The sequence below is a fragment of the Schistocerca americana genome, chromosome 1 (assembly GCF_021461395.2).
Source record: "Schistocerca americana isolate TAMUIC-IGC-003095 chromosome 1, iqSchAmer2.1, whole genome shotgun sequence".
NCBI classification, from domain to species: domain Eukaryota; kingdom Metazoa; phylum Arthropoda; class Insecta; order Orthoptera; family Acrididae; genus Schistocerca; species Schistocerca americana.
Genome location: NC_060119.1, coordinates 939,329,642 through 939,352,401, shown reverse-complemented (window position 1 = coordinate 939,352,401; position 22,760 = coordinate 939,329,642). Strand labels below are relative to the sequence as shown.

The window sequence follows — 22,760 nt, the reverse complement described above, 5'->3', positions numbered from 1 at the left end:
GGTATGTCAGCACAGCTGCGTCATCCACGCATATTTTTATTTACCGGTCTAACCTCATTGATATCCATCATTTTCAATCAAAACATTGTCACAATGTTATTTACAAATTAACTGGAAATGTTTGATATCTGTCATTGATTTATCTGCAATTAAGTTAGTTATTTGCATGTTCCATGGATCTTAATTGTAATATGCTGTTATTGTTTGGTATGTGGTTATTAGTTTACAAATGTGTTACTCAGCAAGGCAGATTGGTGACACAACTGTAGCTTATTCACTGAGAATAAGTGTAAAACCAAGTACAGCTAAGTACTCCGTAGCTGTATGCATAAGCTGAAAATGTGCATTACTGGTATGTGTTTGCAATGAATACAATGAGGCAGCGCATTCACAATGACCACGTCTAGCTGCCCATGGTAATGTTCCTGTTAACACCTCAGTCTGATGACAAGCCTGCAGTGGCTCAAAAATTAACGGTTAAGAAAATAAATCTTATCAAAAATCCAACAAAGAAACTGGTTGCCCATTTATACCTGAACTAACAACCATTCCCAGCTTCATCTGGATAGCACGAAGTATCTACATCTGGACGACTTGAGTGACATTAGCGGTAATTTTGTTTGTGGGGCACTGCATACCGTTATGATTAGAAAGTAAGAGAAAAACATTAGGTAACTGAATAGTATCAGTTTCACCATTGTGTTGCGGCACCTAAAGACATGAGCAGACTGCCCAACAGAAACCCATTAACAAAGCAAACCGTGCATCAAAGGTCCCTATAGCCACTCATTTGTAGGTGGGACAGTTACACCAGTCCACGGTGTGTATCAAAATCCCTACAGTAGCTCTTGAGATTAGGCCATACATACATACAGTGAGTGTGGAATTTCAGTTTATATACAGAAAAAAGAAAGGAGGGGGGGGGGGAGAAATCATCAATAAAGGTGTTAATCAATTCACACACCTGACCAGTCCACATGTCTGCTCAGGCACTCACTCTCTCACAGCACTCTGGCATGTGCCTAAACCCAGCCCATTGTTGTTACAAAGAAAGGGAGCAATGCCATTGCACATTCATGCAACAGAAACTTCACACTGGTTGATGCAAAAGTTTGGGCTCCAAATAGTAAGAAAGTGTGAAACTGCACAGCATTACATTTTTCAAATGTGTGCACCTAACCATTCACTACCATAAGGGCCTAATGCAACGTGATACATGCTTCCAGAATGAGATTTTCACTCTGCAGCAGTGTGTGAACTGATATGAAACTTCCTGGGAGATTAAAACTGTGTGCCAGACCAAGACTCAAACTCGGGACCTTTGCCTTTTGCGGGCAAGTACTCTACCAACTGAGCTACCCAAGCACGACTCACGCCCCGTCCTCATAGCCTTACCTCCGCCAGTACCTCGTTTCCTACTTTCCAAACTTCACAGAAGCTCTCCTGTGAACCTTGCAGTTTTAATCTGCCAGGAAGTTTCTCAACGCACATTCCACTGCAGAGTGAAAATCTCATTCTGGAAACATCCCCCAGGCTGTGGCTAAACCATGTCTCCGAAATATCCTTTCTTCCAGGAGTGCTAGTTCTGCAAGATTTGCAGGAGAGCTTCTGTGAAGTGTGGAAAGTAGGAGATGAGGTACTGGCGGAAGTAAAGCTGTGAGGATGGGGCGTGAGTTGTGCTTTGGTAGCTCAGTTGGTAGAGCACTTGCCTGCGAAAGTCAAAGGTCCCGAGTTCGAGTCTCGGTCCAGCATACAGTTTTAATCTTCCAGGAAGTTTCATATCAGCGCTCACTCCGCTGCAGAGTGAAAATCTCGTTCTGAGAACATCCCCCAGTCTGTGGCTAAGCCATGTCTCTTTCTTCCAGGAGTGCTAGTTCCCTAAGGTTCACAGGAGAGCTTCTCTGAAGTTTCGAAAGTAGGAGACGAGGTACTGGCGGAAGTAAAGCTGTGAGGATGGGGCGTGAATCATTCCTGGGTAGCTCAATTGGTAGAGCACTTGCCCGTGAAAGGCAAAGGTCCCGAGTTCAAGTCTCGGTCCAGCACACAGTTTTAATCTGCCAGGAAGTTTCATAATACATGCTTTCTCATCAACTACTGCCAAGATGGCTTTGATGCAAGGAAAAATACAAAATTATTTCAAGTGATTAGTGGATAAAAGTATGAGAATAAATAAAATGAATAAATAAGAATGAATAAAATGAGACGTTTGATGTCAATTGTATTCCTAACAGCATTTAAAAATAACATAACATCTGACCATGCTGCAGCATAGAAAACCCAGGAGCCTCAGAATAGAAAATCTACGTTATTAGGAAACAGCTCCTGTGTTGTTCACAAGTATGATGCAATGTTCCTTCAGACACACATGCATGTTTGAAGGATCAGACAGTTAAGTGACTACAGCCATTATGAAAGTACATTAAGTGTATTCACAGTTGCGTATATAAACAACCATCATCTGTATAATGGAATGACGACAGTGAAAATTTGTGCTGGACAATACTTGAACCTGGATTTCCCCTTTTATCGCGAGCAGTCGCCTTACCACTAGGCTATCCATGCATCTGTTGCCACCGGACCCAAACTTCCATTATCATCAAGGGATTATTCTGATACGTTTTAGTAAAAAGACATGTCAGTGACATAGAAAAGTTCCCTACTGAACTTTGGTGAAATCTGAGAAAAAGAATGTTTATTTCTGCCTCATGCAGCAGCAGAAATTAAATATTTATTTTGTAATTTTGATGATCACATACCCACTTAAATGCATACAACTTGTAAAAACAATTCTGTGGAGCACTTTTGTTGTTGTGGTCTGTTGTTGTGGTCTTCAGTCCTGAGACTGGTTTGATGCAGCTCTGCATGCTACTCTATCCTGTGCAAGCTTCCTACTGCAACCTACATCCTTCTGAATCTGCTTAGTGCATTCATCTCTTGGTCTCCCTCTACGATTTTTACCCTCCATGCTGCTCTCCAATGCTAAATTTGTGATCCCTTGATGCCTCAAAACATGTCCTACCAACCGATCCCTTCTTCTAGTCAAGTTGTGCCACAAACTTCTCCTCTCCCCAATCCTATTCAGTACCTCCTCATTAGTTATATGATCTACCCACCTTATCTTCAGCATTCTTCTGTAGCACCACATTTCGAAAGCTTCTATTCTCTTCTCGTCCAAACTGGTTATCGTCCATGTTTCACTTCCATACATGGCTACACTCCATACAAATACTTTCAAAAACGACTTCCTGACACTTAAATCTATACTCGATGTTAACAAATTTCTCTTCTTCAGAAAAGCTTTCCTTGCCATTGCTAGTCTACATTTTATATCCTCTCTACTTCAACAATCATCAGTTATTTTACTCCCTAAATAGCAAAACTCCTTTACTACTTTAAGTATCTCATTTCCTAATCTAATTCCCTCAGCATCACCCGATTTAATTTGACTACATTCCATTATCCTCGTTTTGCTTTTGTTGATGTTCATCTTATATCCTCCTTTCAAGACACTGTCCATTCCGTTCAACTGCTCTTCCAAGTCCTTTGCTGTCTCTGACAGAATTACAATGTCATCGGCGAACCTCAAAGTTTTTACTTCTTCTCCATGAATTTTAATACCTACTCCGAATTTTTCTTTTGTTTCCTTTACTGCTTGCTCAATATACAGATTGACTAACATCGGGGAGAGGCTACAACCCTGTCTCACTCCTTTCCCAACCACTGCTTCCCTTTCATGCCCCTCGACTCTTATAACTGCCATCTGCTTTCTGTACAAATTGTAAATAGCCTTTCGCTCCCCGTATTTTACCCCTGCCACCTTTAGAATGTGAAAGAGAGTATTCCAGTCAACATTGTCAAAAGCTTTCTCTAAGTCTACAAATGCTAGAAACGTAGGTTTGCCTTTTCTTAATCTTTCTTCTAAGATAAGTCGTAAGGTTAGTATTGCCTCACATGTTCCAACATTTCTATGGAATCCAAACTGATCTTCCCCGAGGTCCGCTTCTACCAGTTTTTCCATTCGTCTGTAAAGAATTCGCGTTAGTATTTTGCAGCTGTGACTTATTAAACTGGTAGTTCGGTAATTTTCACATCTGTCAACACCTGCTTTCTTTGGGATTGGAATTATTATATTCTTCTTGAAGTCTGAGGGTATTTCACCTGTCTCATACATCTTGCTCACCAGATTGTAGAGTTTTGGCAGGACTGGCTCTCCCAAGACCGTCAGTAGTTATAATGGAATGTTGTCTACTCCCGGGGCCTTGTTTCGACTCAGGTCCTTCAGTGCTCTGTCAAACTCTTCACGCAGTATCATATCTCCCATTTCATCTTCATCTACATCCTCTTCCATTTCCATAATATTGTCCTCAAGTACATCGCCCTTGTATAAACCCTCTATATACTCCTTCCACCTTTCTGCCTTCCCTTCTTTGCTTAGAACTGGGTTGCCATCTGAGCTCTTCATATTCATACAAGTGGTTCTCTTCTCTCCAAAGGTCTCTTTAATTTTCCTGTAGGCAGTATCTATCTTACCCCTAGTGAGACAAGCCTCTACATCCTTACATTTGTCCTCTAGCCATCCCTGCTTAGCCATTTTGCACTTCCTGTCGATCTCGTTTTTGAGACGTTTGTATTCCTTTTTGCCTGCTTCATTTACTGCATTTTTATATTTTCTCCTTTCATCAATTAAATTCAATATTTCTTCTGTTACCCAAGGATTTCTATTAGCCCTCGTCTTTTTACCTACTTGATCGTCTGCTGCTTTCACTACTTCATCCCTCAGAGCTACCCATTCTTCTTCTACTGTATTTCTTTCCCCCATTCCTGTCAATTGTTCCCTTATGCTCTCCCTGAAACTCTCTACAACCTCTCGTTCTTTCAGTTTATCCAGGTCCCATCTCCTTAAAGTCCCACCTTTTTGCAGTTTCTTCAGTTTTAGTCTACAGTTCATAACCAATAGATTGTGGTCAGAGTTCACATCTGCCCCTGGAAATGTCTTACAATTTAAAACGTGGTTCCTAAATCTGTCTTACCATTATATAATCTATCTGATACCTTTTAGTATCTCCAGGATTCTTCCAGGTATACAACCTTCTTTTATGATTCTTGAACCAAGTGTTGGCTATGATTAAGTTATGCTCTGTGCAAAATTCTACAAAGCGGCTTCCTCTTTCATTTCTTCCCCCCAATCCATATTCACCTACTATGTTTCCTTCTCTCCCATATCCTACTGACGAATTCCAGTCACCCATGACTATTAAATTTTCGTCTCCCTTCACTACCTGAATAATTTCTTTTATCTCTTCATACATTTCATCAATTTCTTCATCATCTGCAGAGCTTGTTGGCATATAAACTTGTACTACTGTAGTAGGCATGGGCTTTGTGTCTATCTTGGCCACAATAATGCCTTCACTATGCTGTTTGTAGTAGCTAACCCGTACTCCTATTGTTTTATTCATTATTAAACCTACTCCTGCATTACCTCTATTTGATTTTGTATTTATAACCCTGTAATCACCTGACCAAAAGTCTTGTTCCTCCTGCCACTGAACTTCACTAATTCCCACTATATCTAACTTTAACCTATCCATTTCCCTTTTTAAATTTTCTGACCTACCTGCCCGATTAAGGGATCTGACATTCCACGCTCCGATCCGTAGAACGCCAGTTTTCTTTCTCCTGATAATGACGTCCTCTTGAGTAGTCCCCGCCCGGAAATCCGAATGGGGGACTATTTTACCTCCGGAATATTTTACCCAAGAGGACGCCATCATCATTTAATCATACAGTAAAGCTGCATGTCCTCGGGAAAAATTACGGCTGTAGTTTCCCCTTGCTTTCAGCCGTTCGCAGTACCAGCACAGCAAGGCCGTTTTGGTTAGTGTTACAAGGCCAGATCAGTCAATCATCCAGACTGTTGCCCCTGCAACTACTGAAAAGGCTGCTGCCCCTCTTCAGGAACCACATGTTTGTCTGGCCTCTCAACAGATACCCCTCCATTGTGGTTGCACCTACGGTACGGCCATCTGTATCGCTGAGGCACGCAAGCCTCCCCTCCAACGGCAAGGCCCATGGTTCATGGGGGGGTGGAGCACTTTATTGATCATAATTACGTGCATTGTGTGCAGCATATCATACACACTGGACTTACATGCGCATAAATCATATTCGTAGCACAGAATATGCCAGTGACATCACTGCAACTGCACACACTGACCCATGTGGTGAGGTTTGGAGCGAAGAGAAATTGTGAAAAGATCCTGTTAAATATTCTTCTCTTGGCTGGGACTGCACAAGTTGACTTTATATTGCAAATAGTGCCATTTGAAGTGATGGTGCCTTTTCAACTATGTATCATGAAAAAAGAAGTGCCCAAAGTTAATGATGCATTAAATGCTTTAATTTAAGACATGTCAGATTTGGGGCTCCATAATATAATCCTTTCTGGCGTTACATTCATGTGTTACTCAGTGCATGACAGTGTGGGCCTGCAACTGCTGTCCTGTTCCTGGGACGTTAAAGCTGATAGTCTCTCTCTGCCTAGGGATGTGTACCACTCAAAATAGCATTGCAGGTGGGTGTAATAAAACAGAATGTGTTAATTGTTTTACATATTACAAGATTTGGGTAGGAATTAGAATTGATTACATTGCAAAACATTTTATCCTGTGAACTTAAATCCTTCCAAGCAAGAACATGCAAAATATTACTTGGTGGTTGAGGAGGAAGGGGGGGGGGGGGGAGCAGATGGGCAGATGAGAATGATAATTTCAGATTTCACCATCTGAAAAATAGATGTTATATTTTTGTAACAGTATCAGAAACTATATGTTATGAAAAAATTCTAGCTAAATTCCTCTGGACTGCTTGTGGAGAAACACGCTGCCAGTTTTTAAAAATTTTTTTTCATTGTGGATTTTTATTCTCGTCAACCAATATACAAAATTATATCTGAATCACCCTGACACATTTAAATTGTATATGTCACAAGCTTTACCATTCTTGTTGACTGCTTTTTTTTTTGTCACAGTGATAGTCGTGCAATGCCAAGTAATTCAGCTGGGATGTTCTCTTTTGTTGCTATTACATGGATGTCGCGACTTATGTGGAAAGCTTACAGGAAGGGTCTGACTGAAGATGATCTGTTCGATTTACAGGTGTGTATATGATTTTTATCAGTAATTTTTCCCTGTGGTTCCTTTTATATAGTTAGATAAAATGTTACAGACTATGTTTTTCTGTTGAAAATGAATCACCTAAAAAATAACATATTATTTTTCTTTCTATCTGGGAACAATTTTGTGGGATGCAGTGCATTCTGTTTCATCACGAAAATTTCTATTTTTATTATTGATGTCACAACAAAATTATTTTGGGGTTATCTTGGTCGTGGATGTGAAGATAAAGATTCGTAAAGTTTCTAAAGTGTAACACAGTACGTTTGTATTTTTAAATTTCCTGCTCTTTTTTCCTACATTATTGTAATATCATGTAAGTTTCACCTACATGTACATGTGTAGTTTCTGGATACAGTTTCTGATGAGGGAGCCTTTGATGGAGTGTTCTGTTGTTAACTATAGTAAGCCATATTTTAGTATGACAAAATAAAGTGATTCCTTAAAATATGGGGATTTTTAGTAGACCTATGCCAGCAAAAATCTTATTTGTGTTCTTTCAAATGATCTTTTATCATATAAATATGTCTGTTTACCTGTGCACTGCTTCACGTACGTTGTTGACTTAGATATGCACGCAGTATATTCCTGTCCGACTGTACGGTGAAGGAAATATGCACAGGTTTCATCAGCATCCCAGTAGTCTGCAAAAAACGGCGTAGTTTACCCTGGAGATAGAGAACAGTAGTTTAAATCCATTATTAAAAATCTCATTAATGACTACACAATATATTTGGTTTAGCAAGGAATGTTTACATCAGAACATAACTCCAAAATACCGGTATGTCAACATTAAATTGAGATGGACATCTCCAGTATCAACGAAGAGTGTCAAGATTGTTGAGAGAGAGTGTGGATGAAAGAAGAAATTCGAAACCAGCACAGAATCTGTGATAACCTAAGTTCATATTTAAAAGTTAGTCACATGTGTATTATGACCATTGCACATCTATGCAAGTTCAATAGTTTTGATCACAATATGTGTGACAGTGTCAAAATGAAACGTTCATGACTGCTGAGCTCAAAGTGCTAAACAGGGGCATTAAATATGCTCAGTTTGAACAATCTCTAAAGAAAACAAATTTTAACTCTGAGTTTGGCGTCAGTTGATAATTTTAAGATCATACAGGTTTCACACAGTTCTAAGCCAGTACCATTTGACATCACTACTTATTTACAAATGTGTCCAGTGATAAGTGTATGAGCATGTTAACAGGTCTTTGGCACAAACCTCAAGTAAATACTGTAGAATTATATTACACAGTCGTTGCCACTCAAACATGTGGTAAACAGAATTATTTGTATTTTGAGAGCACTTATTATAAAAAGTCTGATAGCCTAGCTATGGGTTTTCACTTACTATCTGAAATTTTCATAGATAATTTTGAACAAGTTTTCTTACTGAAAGAGCCACTGAGCTGCAAAATTAAATACTGAATCATATGTTTGGATGATGTGTTGTGTTTGTGAACTGGTATCACCAGGCAATAAGATACATCCTTAACAACATTTGAACTTCCAACATAATAAAATTCAGCTTCTGGCAGATTAAAACTGTGTATTGGACTGGGACTCGAACCTCACTTTTTTTTTTTTTTTTGGGAGGGGGGGGGGGGGGGCACATGGCCAACTGACTGAGCTATCCGAGCATGAATCATGTCTTAACCCTGTACAGCTTTACTTCTGACCATATATGCTCTCCCAAGTTTGAGTCCTGATGGACCGACACACAGTCTTAATCTGTTGGGAAGCTTCAAACCAGTGCACACACTGCTGCAGAGTCAAAAGTCGTACTGATAATAAAATTTTGTTAACAATAGAACTATGATGATCTAGTGTAAATTTTTCGGACCTTAATATAACCATTCAAGATGCCCAGCAGTTCTCAAGATTCTCTGTTTTCCAGATCAATTTTTGACTTGTACCATGGTCCAAAGGAACTTTGCATCATAATCAGAATAATATAGGCACTGCATTATCATAAGAAATAAACATATCAAAATATGAAGTCAAAATAATGTGAACAAACAGTTACAGGGAAAGTAAAACATAGATAACACAAAATTTTCATTAGGAACAACCAGACGTTGAGAGCGCACAATAAAGAGCATTATGTACTTCAGTAAAAAACTGCTTACTAGGAGATCAGAGAATAAAGTTCAAGTAAAATTTGAACAAAACTATATGGAAGAAACAGTAACAGACTAGATTGAAACTGCTGCCAACAATTAGGAAATCAATTACAATATTCTGTCAACTTATGGAAAATAAACTACTAGTGAATAAATAGGAGACAATGACAGCGCATTTTCAGCTTAGCCATTTAAATAAATATAAATGTTGAACTCCATTTACATCTCCATCCACCGCCACTATATATATATATATATATATATATATATATATATATATATATATATATATATATATATATATATATATACACCCTCTCCCTTAAAACCCACATCCTTTCGTCTTTCCCTCTCCTTCCCTCTTTCCTGATGAGGCAACAGTTTGTTGCGAAAGCTTGAATTTTGTGTGTATGTTTGTGTGTGTTTGTGTGTCTGTCGACCTGCCAGCACTTTCATTTGGTAAGTCACATCATCTTTGTGTATATATATATATATATATAGTGGCGGTTCAAACCATGTATGTTTGTGTTTCTATCGACCTGCCAGCGCTTTATATATGGCTCTGCCTTTGATCGTGTACACCTTCCGGGTTACAGGACTGGAGTAGGTGGTGGTGGGAGGGTGCATGGGACAGGTTTTACACCGGGGGCGGTTACAAGGGTAGGAGCCAGATGGTAGGGAAGATGGTTTGGGGATTTCATAAGGATGAACTAAGAAGTTACGAAGGTTAGGTGGACGGCGGAAAGACACTCTTTGTGGAGTGGGGAGGATTTAATGAAGGATGGATCTGTGGATGAGGAAGTGGCTCTGGTAATTTGCTTCTGTACCAGGTCGGGAGGGTAGTTACGGGATGCAAAAGCTGTTTTCAGGTTGTTGGTGTAATGGTTCAAGGATTCCGGACTGGAGCAGATTCGTTTGCCACGAAGACCAAGGCTGTAGGGAAGGGACCGTTTGATGTGGAATGGGTGGCAGCTGTCATAATGGAGGTACTGTTGCTTGTTGGTGGGTTTAATGTGGACGGACTGTCCAATGGCCAGCTTCACACGTCCGTCCACATTAAACCCACCAACAAGCAACAGTACCTCCATTATGACAGCTGCCACCCATTCCACATCAAACGGTCCCTTCCCTACAGCCTTGGTCTTCGTGGCAAACGAATCTGCTCCAGTCCGGAATCCTTGAACCATTACACCAACAACCTGAAAACAGCTTTTGCATCCCGTAACTACCCTCCCGACCTGGTACAGAAGCAAATTACCAGAGCCACATCCTCATCTCCTCAAACCCGGAACCTTCCACAGAAGAACCCCAAAAGTGCCCCGCTTGTGACGGGATACTTTCCGGGACTGGATCAGATTCTGAATGTGGCTCTCCAGCAGGGATACGACTTCCTCAAATCCTGCCCTGAAATGAGATCCATCCTTCATGAAATCCTCCCCACTCCACCAAGAGTGTCTTTCCGCCGTCCACCTAACCTTCGCAACCTCTTAGTTCATCCCTATGAAATCCCCAAACCACCTTCCCTACCCTCTGGCTCCTACCCCTGTAACCGCCCCCGGTGTAAAACCTGTCCCATGCACCCTCCCGCCACCACCTATTCCAGTCCTGTAACCCGGAAGGTGTACACGATCAAAGGCAGAGCCACGTGTGAAAGCACCCACGTGATTTACCAACTGACCTGCCTACACTGTGAAGCGTTCTATGTGGGAATGACCAGCAACAAACTGTCCATTCGCATGAATGGACACAGGCAGACAGTGTTTGTTGGTAATGAGGATCACCCTGTGGCTAAACATGCCTTGGTGCACGGCCAGCACATCTTGGCACAGTGTTACACCGTCCGGGTTATCTGGATACTTCCCACTAACACCAACCTGTCAGAACTCCGGAGATGGGAACTTGCCCTTCAGCATATCCTTTCTTCTCGCTATCCGCCAGGCCTCAATCTCCGCTAATTTCAATTTCAATTTGCCGCTGCTCATACCTCACCTGTCTTTCAACTTCATCTTTGCCTCTGTACTCTGCCCCGACTGACATCTCTGCCCAAACTCTTTGCCTTTACAAATGTCTGCTTGTGTCTGTGTATGTGTGGATGGATATGTGTGTGTGTGCGCGAGTGTATACCTGTCCTTTTTTCCCCCTAAGGTAAGTCTTTCCGCTCCCGGGATTGGAATGACTCCTTACCCTCTCCCTTAAAACCCATATCCTTTTGTCTTTCCTTCTCCTTCCCTCTTTCCTGACGAGGCAACCATTGGTTGCGAAAGCTAGAATTTTGTGTGTATGTTTGTGTTTGTTTGTGTGTCTATCGACCTGCCAGCGCTTTTGTTTGGTAAGTTTCATCATCTTTCTTTTTAGATATATATATATAAAAACAAAGATGTAGTGACTTACCAAATGAAAGTGCTGGCAGGTCGACAGGCACGCAAACATACACACAAAATTCAAGCTTTCGCAACAAACTGTTGCCTCATCAGGAAAGAGGGAAGGAGAGGGAAAGACGAAAGGATGTGGGTTTTAAGGGAGAGGGTAAGGAGTCATTCCAATCCCGGGAGCGGAAAGACTTACCTTAGGGGGAAAAAAGGACGGGTATACACTCGCACACGCACACGCACACACACACACACACACACACACACACACACACACACACATATACAGACACAAGCAGACATATTTAAATATATATATGGGGGGAGATAAAGGTGAACTAGGAAGCAACTGGAGATCTGGTGTGAAAAAAGGCGAAAAAGTGTTGATTAAAGCTGGGCTGTGTTGATCCTGTGGTGAACTTGGGTTGGTAGACAATGATGTGGATAAAGGTTAGGTGGTTGTGTTGCCGCCAAAACACGTTAAAGGGTGGAGAAATTCGGGAAAATTTCGAAAAAACTACGTGTAAATGTATTAAAAGGAGTGGTTTTGTGGTGGCAGATTATGAGAATGAGGCTAACAATTGTCCGACGAAGAAATAATGACGTTAAAACCTGTGGGAAGCAGCTAAAAATGATCAATGATGTGGGAAAAACAGAAATGGAAATAAAGCGAAAGTTATTAGAACTAGCCGAAATGGTTGTTTAATAGGTGAAAGGAACTGTTTGTGAACTGGAAACGGTGGATTTTATAGAAGTGGTAGTGTTGAAAGCCGAAAAAAAAAATTTTTTTTTGAGTTATGGTTTGGAAGTGGGTTACGTATTATTGAGTATATATAGGCGGGATAAAATTGTATAGTAGATTACTGTAAAAAGGAGAAGGTGAATACAAAGTGAACCTACTGGCAAAAACAGAAAGAGAAAATAAGACAACAGAAAAGATTTCAAAATGCAACAGTGACAATAACAAACGTGATTGTTGGGTTCAAATTAATGATATGAATATAATAGAGGTGAAACATTCCACGCGGGAAAAATGTATTAAAAAACAAAGATGATGTGACTTACCATACGAAAGCGCTGGCAGGTCGATAGAAACACAAACAAACACATACATACACACAAAATTCTAGCTTTCGCAACCAGTGGTTGCTTCGTCAGGAAAGAGGGTAGGAGAGGGAAAGACGAAAGGATGTGGTTTTTGGGAGAGGGTAAGGAGTCATTCCAATCCCGGGAGCGGAAAGACTTACCTTAGGGGGGGAAAAAGGACAGGTATACATGCACGCGCGCGCCCACACACACACACACACACACACACACACACACATCCATCTGCACATACACAGACACAAACAGACATTTGTAAAGGCAAAGAGTTTGCGCAGAGATGTCAGTCGAGGCGGAAGTACAGAGGCAAAGATGTTGTTGAAAGACAGGTGAGGTATGAGCGGCAGCAACTTGAAATTAGCGGAGGTTGAGGCCTGGCAGATAACAAGAAGAGAGGATATACTGAAGGGCAAGTTCCTATCTCTGTAGTTCTGACAGGTTGGTGTTAGTGGGAAGTATCCAGATAACCCGGACGGTGTAACACTGTGCCAAGATGTGCTGGCCGTGCGCCGAGGCATGTTTAGCCACAGGGTGATCCACATTACCAACAAACACTGTCTGCCTGTGCCCATTCATGCGAATGGACAGTTTGTTGCTCAAAGACTCGTGCCCCACTTAAAATCTGTCACTCATTTCATTTTTAAAAAAAGCCTGTGTTGTTGTGGATGAACAACTGTTATGGAAAGAGAATGCAGATCATATTTGTAAGAAACTTGCTAGCTTTCAGATTTTATTCTTTGATGAGCTGGAGTAAAAAAACTTATGCGCACACGTGGACACACACACACATGCCTCTACATAGCTGGCACCATATAGGGGCATAGGAATGTGTCTGAATGTGTATGAATATATGTGTGTTTGCAAATTTTTTTCCTTCCTTTTGGGTGTCTTTATCAACTACTCAACATTGCTGATTTTCAGCGAGTATTCTCGTTTAATCCTAAAGTATGTACATTCCACAAGAACTTTCCTACAACATTTATATTTGTAAGAAAGTCAATGCAAATATGTGTTAATTGAAATGGGTCTCAGCCCTCCTGGACCATGATATCTTAAGACAAATATGTTTTGGGTTGATATGTCCATTTCCTCGGTATGGTATTGAGATCAGCAATCTATACAGACTGGCTTTTTAAGCTGCAAAAGAAGCAATAAAAGTAGTAGCTAAGGTAAACAAGAGAGATCCTTGCAAAAAAGTTTTGGGAAGTATAAAATACTTACCATCTATTATATGTGTCTCCTGCAGGCAATCAGGCTTGTGAAACTCAGTCCAGAACATAATGCAATGAACAGTAATGAGTACATAGCTACAATAAATGTGGAAGGGAAAACTTGCACAGAATTAAAAGCAATTAGAAGGCTGCATTCCACTGCCTACATAAAATGGAACAGTTTGTTGCAACAGACTGCCATCCAATCTTAATACAGCTAATTTAAATGCCTTATGAAATAAACTGAAGCATTTATTAATAGATAAATGCTCTTATTCAGTGGAAGATTTCAGATTGTAATATCACCTTTTAAAACTGTTAGTGTAGATCACCATAAGTTACAGTTATTACAACCTCGTTTCTCAATGTATATGTGAACTAAAGCTATCAAAATGTCTGAAAACTGGTTACCATATGGACCTCAAATAAATAACTAAAAGGAGGACATTTACATGAACATTAAATGAAATAAAAAACAGGTATTTTGTAATAACAGAACTACTTCTTCAATCTGAAAAATCTCTCTCTCTCTCTCTCTCTCTCTCTCTCTTTCTCTCTCTTTCTCTCTTTCTCTCTCTTTCTCTCTTTCTCTCAGCACTTTCTAAGAGTTTTGCTTTCTTCCTTTGCAGCTCTCTTAGCTTTCCTTTTTCTCTTTCTCTCATTTTATTTTGAGGACTTCTCAGCTGCTCTTCGTTCTGCTATTGCTTAACTGTATGTGTGCATTTCGAAAGCTGTGTATTAACTGATTTGTGACGGGTACAGATCCAACACCCCCAGAGATCTTGAATGCATCGTGAATGTTACAAAGGGCTGTGAGAGATATTTCAGTCAAGTTTCGACCAGAATGACGGAGTTGTGAGAGAAACTTAAAGGCAGGCAATGCCATGGAAGAGAATGCAAACAAGCATGACAAATCTCTTCAAATTTTCGTATCCCCTCTTATTCCCAGTGACCGTCATCCAGAATAGGTCAATGCAGTTATGATTTCCATCAAGTTCCTTGAGGATTACATTTACTGACCTGACCTCTAAAAGATTTTGGAACTCACAGTCGATGGAATCAGCGTCATGACCACTAAAGCATTTAAGATGGTGAGATGTGTCAGTTCTTTGCTTAAGTCTCTTCACAAGGTTTGCATCAATTGCCACTTCTGGGTCTAAACACACATTGCCCTTTGTAAGGGAATACACCAGGATTCAATTATACAGAATTTGGGATACCATACTCTTCATAAATGTACGACACTCATTTCAGAATTCCAAGATACCTTTCTTTGATACACTACATTGATGAGAGATTTTTGGTTCCGTACCCCATGTCCACTTTCTGAGGTCTCAAAAGGTTTGTGTTGTCACTCAAATGTGTTTTGAAGGCAGTCTGTTCCTCCAAAAATTTTGGTTTGAGAAATTTTCTCATTAATTCTCTGGCCATATACTGGAGGGGCTATAGAGGAAAGGAGCTAAAGGGGCATCTGTGTGAAATTTGCTCAGAACTGCCAAACATGAGCAACCATAGCCTCAAAAAAAGGCGAGATAAGTTCTCAGCCTCTTGTGACTCAAAGACTCATGCACCACTTAAAATCTGTGGCTCTTAGGAATTCCAATAGTGACATTAGGTTTCTGTTCTATCTGCTCCTATTTCTTCTTTATGCCCTCTAATTCCTTCAAATACTTTCCAGCAGCTGGTAATATTTGCTGGTCTCTGACTGCCAACATTTCGTTTTCCAACGACAGAATGGCACAAGACTTCTGTAGGGAATAGAAATGCCTTTAATATCGGTGAAATTCTCGGGTGAGAGGGTAGATTGTATAAAGCTCTCAGAAACTTAACAAAGTTCTAGCCACTGCTAGTACAACCTGTCTTAAAGCACCATGTACTTTGTGTTACCCGCATATCCCAAACCCCGAGAGGTTAGGTTTCACTGGTGTACCCTCAACATTAAGCTTGCTATTTCTAAGGAAATGCATTATTAACATTAATGCTGTCCGTGGACACTTGGACTACTTGCCTTTTCAGGTTTACCTTAGACTGGGATGCACCTGTCGCGAATCCTTCAACTAAATTTTTTGCAGTAATTTTTCCCAAAAACACTTAATTGGTCGAATGCACTATGCACTATTCCAGAAACATACAGAGCCATCTGCTGCTTTGGCGTAAACACAAATGTGACCATTTCATAGGCAGCAACAGTATCCCATACTTCAAAAATGGCTACAGGCCGAAAATAATGGTATAATTTACTTTTGACTTCTGAAGCTGCACTTTGGATGCAATGTTAGTGTTGGGGGAACACATGTAGTAAGAGATTAACAGGGCTGCCGATGTTCATATAAGACTGGTGTCTCACAGCAGTGAACAGTCCCAAATGGGTCTCTGCCTTTGTCTGCCATCATCCAGATGTTCATGCAGTAGGTGCCTGCTGCCATTGCTCCGTGGCAGGACCTGATTGCTGGAACATGAAAAGATTGCACAACAGGCTCACTGCCTACACCACAGCAAAGTAAAACTACTTGTAGACTAGTTAGAAATACCACTTCTCATAATTGAAATTGATAGTAGGTTTATTTTCCAGTGCACTTACCGAGTCGAGGGCACCGTCGGGATTGTTGGGGTTGATGGTGAGATGTGTGTGTCCAGCAGTGGTAGGCGATCCTGCGGGTCTACATCTGATGCAGTAGCATTGTGACCATGGCTTTTTTGGCAATTAGCATGGTTACAGGCTCTGTCCCCTTCCTAATTAACCACAAGCCCAGCCTTCATCTTACTCCTTGCATGTCTGGACCAGGCCTACTTGCCCACATTACCAAGGGAGAATTTCATATTACTGAGTGTGCGCTGAACACTAAATTTTTCAGACATTTGCTCTGTGACGTACCAGAACTCTGTATCCTCAGTCCAGTGAGTGTTAGACAAACACTTCCAGTTCTTTGAGTGAGTCGTTTGTTAACATATGAATTAGAGGGAATTATACCTAAACAGTATGGCAAGACATGTCAAAGATTTCATGAAGGAAAGACACTACTTCATGCATACCACTAAAGCACCATAATCAATCTTATTCATAAACAGCAGCTATCAAGTATCTGTATGTGGGTATGCTGCAACAGTAATTTTCCAGTGTACACCCAAAATGATGTACTATAATCTGCCATTCCATGTCAAGTGGTCTTAATTTTGAAAAACGTTCCCACAGAACCACTATGGTTTTTGATGAAATTTCGCACTTGTTCCCAGTCAACATTTTACTTTCACTAGTTTAAAAGCTCCAGGGCCCAGTGGAACCTCTATCCAATTCTGTTCTAATTTGCGGCTGAATATTATCTATCATAGATACCTTGAACAAAAAACTGTGTCTATTGATTGAAAGAAAGCAGGAGATCACACCCGTCTACAAGAAGGGTAGCAGAAGTAATCCACAATATTACTGTCCAATATCCTTGACATCCATTGGCTCAGAACCTTAGAACATATTCTGTGCTGTTAAACGTAATAAGGAATTTGTAACAGAACGACCTTCTCCATGCCAACAAGAGTGGATTCCAAACACATGTATCAAGTGAAACTCAAACTGCACTCCTCGCACACAATCCCAAAAACATGCGATAAAGGCAGTCAGGTAGATGTAGTGTTTCTCTGGTTCCAAAAATTATTTGACTTGGTACCACACCTGTTTTTATTAACAAACATATGGTCATTTGGTGTATCACTGAAATTTGTAACTGGAGTGAAGATGTTTTTGATAGGGAGGATGCTTCAAGCTATCTTGGATGGGGAAGTAACTTCAGGTTGTATATTAATCACTTTGCATACCATATTAATAGTAACATCAGACTTTCTTTGCAGATGATGCAGTGATCTGTAATGAATTACTGCCTGAAAGAAACAGCACAAATATTCAACCAGATCTTGGTAAGATTTCAGAGCAGTGCAGAGATTCGCAACTTGATTTGAACATTCAGAAATATAAGTTTGTACACGTCACAAAAGTATCCTATGAATATGAGTCTGCCCTGATAGCTGAGTGGTCAGTGCGGCTGTCTGTCACGCCAAGGGGCCTGGGTTCAATTCCCTGCTGGGTCGGAGCTGCTCAGGGACTGGTTGTTGTGTTGTCCTCATTATCATTTCATCACCATCAGTGGACGGCAACGGGAAACCACCACTGGAATCACTTCCCTAGACGCTCATGCGGTGGACCTCTCTGACGAGGCTTCCCCCATGACAAGACTGCCATAAGGCAGAACACAAAGTTTTTTTTTATGAATATGATGTCAGTGAATCAAAGTTTTAATTGGTCAACTCATACAAATACCTGGGTGTAACACTTTGTAGAGGTATGAAATGGAATGATCACATAGGCTAAGATGTAGATAAAGCAGATGGCAGGTGTCGGAACATGCAATCAGCCTACAAAGGAGATCACATACAAATAACACTTGATCCAGCCTAGAATATTGCACAAGTGTATGGGACCCATACTAAGTAAGACGAATGGGTTATGTTGAATGTATACAGAGAAGAGCAGCACAAATGGTCACAGGTTTGTTTGACCTTTTCGAGAGTGTCACAGAGATGCTGAAGAAACTGTACTGGTAGGCACATGAAGAGAGATGCAAACTATGCCAAGAAAGCCTACTTACAAAATTTCAAGAACCTACTTTATATGATGACTAGGAATAGATTACAACCCCATGTGTATTGTTCCTGTAGGAATCATGAGGACAAGATTAGATTAGTTACGGGATGCACAGAGGTATTTAAACAGTCGTTCTTCCTGTGCCTCATACATGGATGGAACTTTGGAAAGCACTAATGACTGGTACAATGGGACATACAATCTGCCATGCACTTCACAGTTGTTTTTAGAGTATAGATGTAGATGTGGGTATTATCATAATGGATTTTGCCAAAACTATAGTATAGTTTTCCTTGTGATATTCAATAGCAAATTAATGAAACCTCTAAAAAATTCAGTTATCTTGAAGTAAATATGAGTGTAGGGTTTTAGAAGCCAGCTTTGGTCTGGGACACAAAGAAATATGTCATCATGCTTGTAACCCTGTGGAAACAAGTCCTTATCAGGCTTGGTATCCTGTGGTAAAGAAATCCACGCATGACTACTGTTGCACAGCTATCAGGCGTAGCCCCTGTGTCAATGGGGAAGCTGATTTTCTCACTTTAAAAGTAGCTACTATTGGTTACACCACCTTGGACTGTGGTAACATATTTATACAATTTTTCACATGTACACTTAAGTGCTACATAAGCTGTGAACTGTGCAAAAAGAAAAAAAAAAAGTGGACAACCATGATTATAGCAGAAAAAGTGCCTAAAATGTGTAATGATCGTCATGACGAAAGATTTTTAAATCTCGATACTTAATCATTCGTTGGGACTCGTGATGTTGCTCTTCCCAGAGAATACTAAACAGTTGTTAAACATAATAAAATATGTCAGATTTAATTTGCATAGCAGTGCAATATGGGCATACTTTCTCTATGCCCCCAGTTTCCTGCTGCTTTTTCGAACCTTATCAGTTTGCATTGGGAAACCAGACAAACTTTTTAGGTGGTTTGGAACATGGTCTTTACAATGAAAACAGTTTAGGAACGCGTGCAGAAAATGCTTTGTGTAAAAGTGGGCAAAAAATACGCATCTTTTTGTTTTTATAAAAATCATCAACTTTGTCCTTGATTTGTAAACTATTGGAAAGCAGTAGGAGAATGAAAATTTCTATTATAAGGCCTTGTACTAGTAAGTTATGTAAGTTCTTACATGCTAGGTTCAGGTGAATCACATACTTAACTTCTGGAGTTATAGATAGCTAAGCTCCACATTTTTTTCAAGTGGCTAGTTTTTTGGCCAACTTTATTGCAAGTTATCCACATGAAAATTGCTCATTTTTTTATTATTTCAGTTAACCTTCCATTAGTGGCATGCATTTCTTTTGTATTTGGCACCATGGACAGGCACTGTGGTTTGTCGAGCCTTTGCTCTAGAAGTTAGTACTCCTGTGAAATATTGACCTATTCTAAGTCAATTATTTGTTTGCATATTTTAAAATACAGTGAAGTTTATTATTAACATAAAGTTTGTTGTTTTTAACGTTATTCATGGCTTTTTAAAGTGCCCAGATGCTGCTTTTTTGTACTGGTGCAGATTGACGAAGCACCTCAAGCCCCCCTTTACACCAAAGCTATCAAAAGCAAACACTAGTGAATGCTCACTCCTGTGAACAGTGCTCAAGGATTCACTAGTGTACACCTTCAATTTTTAAAACTGCAAAAAGGCATTTACTTTGGAGTGAAGAGGAGAGAGAGAACCAAGCAGCTATGATGTGTTTGGTGGTTTTTGTATTTATACATTTGTGTTACAAAGATATCCAGTTTTAAAAATTTAGAGTTTTAGGTGATTCATGGGAAAACCATTCTAGAAAAGTAGGTGTGTTTACAATGAATAAAAACTCTGTACTTCAGATTCCAGGGGTTAAAACCATATTCACTATTGTATCAGATGTTGGCCCATCAACATATAAAAGTTATGGTAATCTTTTATTTATTTATTTCACTCAGCCTCAGTTCTCTCAGCAAGTGAATCATCTCTGAAGCTCTTTGATCCAATTTTTCATCAGCCATTTTCTCCTGCTTACAGCAAGCAGTTACAGCAGTAGCAGTGTCTCCATAATACAATATTCTGAACCATAATATTATTGCGCAATACTATTGAGTAATCTGGTGACAACTTAAGTAACATTGCACAATATTTAATGTTGTTGACTGTATAGGGAGTATTTAATATTGTTGGCTGTCTAGGGAGTGCTTTAAGGGTACACTGCTGACAGTTGTGGTATGGAGTCAAACAAATCTGTGCTAATATTGAATTAGTGATAATAAAACTTTAACAGTGTTTATGTCGAAAATGTATGCATGTTCACCCAAAATTTCATCAAAAACCCTGATGGTCAACCATCAAAAACACTCTTGACAAATTGGCATTGAATGACGTGTATGCGTACCTGTTATGTCCTAATATCCCTGAATCAAAATAAATGGATTTGAATAGATCACGAATTACGCTAAAAGGACAATCTTTTGTTATCACAATGTGTTATCAAACGACACAGCAATTTCATTTGAACAGCTTTAAATGTAAACTTCACCAGTTAGTCTTCACAGTTCTTTGATGGTCAAATTACATCAAAATCAGACGCCATTGCACATCAGCAGGAGAAGCATGATGAAGCTGCAGTAACATGCATGAAGTTATCCTATTTCAACAATAATAAACGACCACATAGCTCAACTTGGCAGGGCCTGGCTAGTTGGACATGGCTTGGCCCAGCATGGCCAACCGTGGCCAGGCTGACTGGCCATAGGGGGATGATGAAACAATGGTGGTGGGTGGTCACACAATGCTGAGCTGAAGGGGAATGGTAGTCATGGCACTGCATCGAGCCAAGAGAAAGGCAAGCAAATGCCTCTTTCCGAAAGCAAATCAGATACCATGCTTTTCCCAGGTTTTTTAAAAAAAAAAAAAAACAGTAATTCCCCTAGTTTCCTAGAGCAAAAGGATTCCCTGAGTTTTCCCTGTTTTCCAGGACATTGGATGCCCTGCATTAACAGAAAGAAACATTTGTGTAACATTTAGAGAAAAACAAAAGCTTTATTTATTCAAATCAGAAACAAACACACATGTATGTTAATTACAATTAAAAGCAAATGAAGGATAGAATTGTGAAGCTACACTACTGTTGACTAGAATCTTGCAACTTCATTGTGGTCAGAGTTGCAAGCAGATCTTGTCAGCAAGATAATACTCGTAATTGGCAATCCAGTTTGTGCTTCGTGTTCTGGATGTTCCAACTCCAGAGTGAAGATGATTCAGTGACCTCCAGATAATCCAATTCTGTTCATGCTCGGTGGAAGGGTTTCTGGAGGGAGAGGCCAGATAAAATTTGTTCAAGTTGAGAAGTCCACAATTGGTTTCATTGGTGTGGCTGCTGCTATTTGCAGTAGTGAAGTGGGTCTTGAGCAAACTTCTTCTGGAGCTCAGCCTTGGAGCCGATGGAATGTGCCCATGTAAATAGGTGGTTCTCCGGATGAGCTAGATTTGTTATATCTGTGTTGGCAGGTACTTTATGATCAATTCTAACATTTTCGGATGACAGGAGAGAGTGTGGTATTGGGTTGCAAGGCACACACATCTCAATTCAGTTAACTTGCACTCTTCTCTGGGTAATCAGCAACGTCGATCTCTCACGAGCTTCTTCTCCGAAGACTATAGCTGGTTAAGGGAATTTATTAAAATGCTTCTCTATCCTTGAAATAATTTTGGTACTCGTATAATATTTTTAGTTCCATCACTTTATTTTTTCAAGTTTTACTTCTGCAAGCTAACTTATTCCTTACACGTTAGACTCATTTACGCATATTCAAATAGCATACATGTGTCTTGTTTTGTTCATAGCCAAGACATGAAAAAATTTAAAAGTCTCTAGTCCCAAGCAAGTCCAGTACATGAATGTGCATAGTACCTCTATATTCAACTGTTCAATAGTCTTTTTTACAGTCACCACAGACACTTAACACATCAAAGAATATGACATAATTATTCATTGAATTCTCCTTGTGTCTTCAGTGGCGCTGGTGGCAAACACTTGTTGTCGTCAGTGACTCGCCCCTCTTACAGTCTTCTGATAACAAACTTCCGACCTGCACATAGAAACAGGTGGATCGGTAGAAACATTCTAACTCTCCTGCAGTTGTACCTAAA

At 40.1% G+C, this 22,760-nt stretch overlaps 1 protein-coding gene across 2 annotated transcripts in view; it reads left to right on the top strand.

Annotated features, from left to right (window-relative positions):
* LOC124615574 (ATP-binding cassette sub-family C member 5-like) overlaps positions 1 to 22,760 on the top strand; it is a 272,433-nt gene that overhangs the window by 18,874 nt on the left and 230,799 nt on the right. Inside the window, exons 1-2 of one of the 2 annotated variants that reach the window (XM_047143569.1) lie at positions 7,097 to 7,157; positions 17,835 to 17,900. In XM_047143569.1, the coding sequence (XP_046999525.1) occupies positions 17,853 to 17,900 (48 nt within the window). In that variant the 5' untranslated portion in view covers positions 7,097 to 7,157; positions 17,835 to 17,852. Of the gene's footprint in view, positions 1 to 7,030; positions 7,158 to 17,834; positions 17,901 to 22,760 lie in introns of those variants that run through there. The other variant, XM_047143562.1, reaches the window with a different exon arrangement.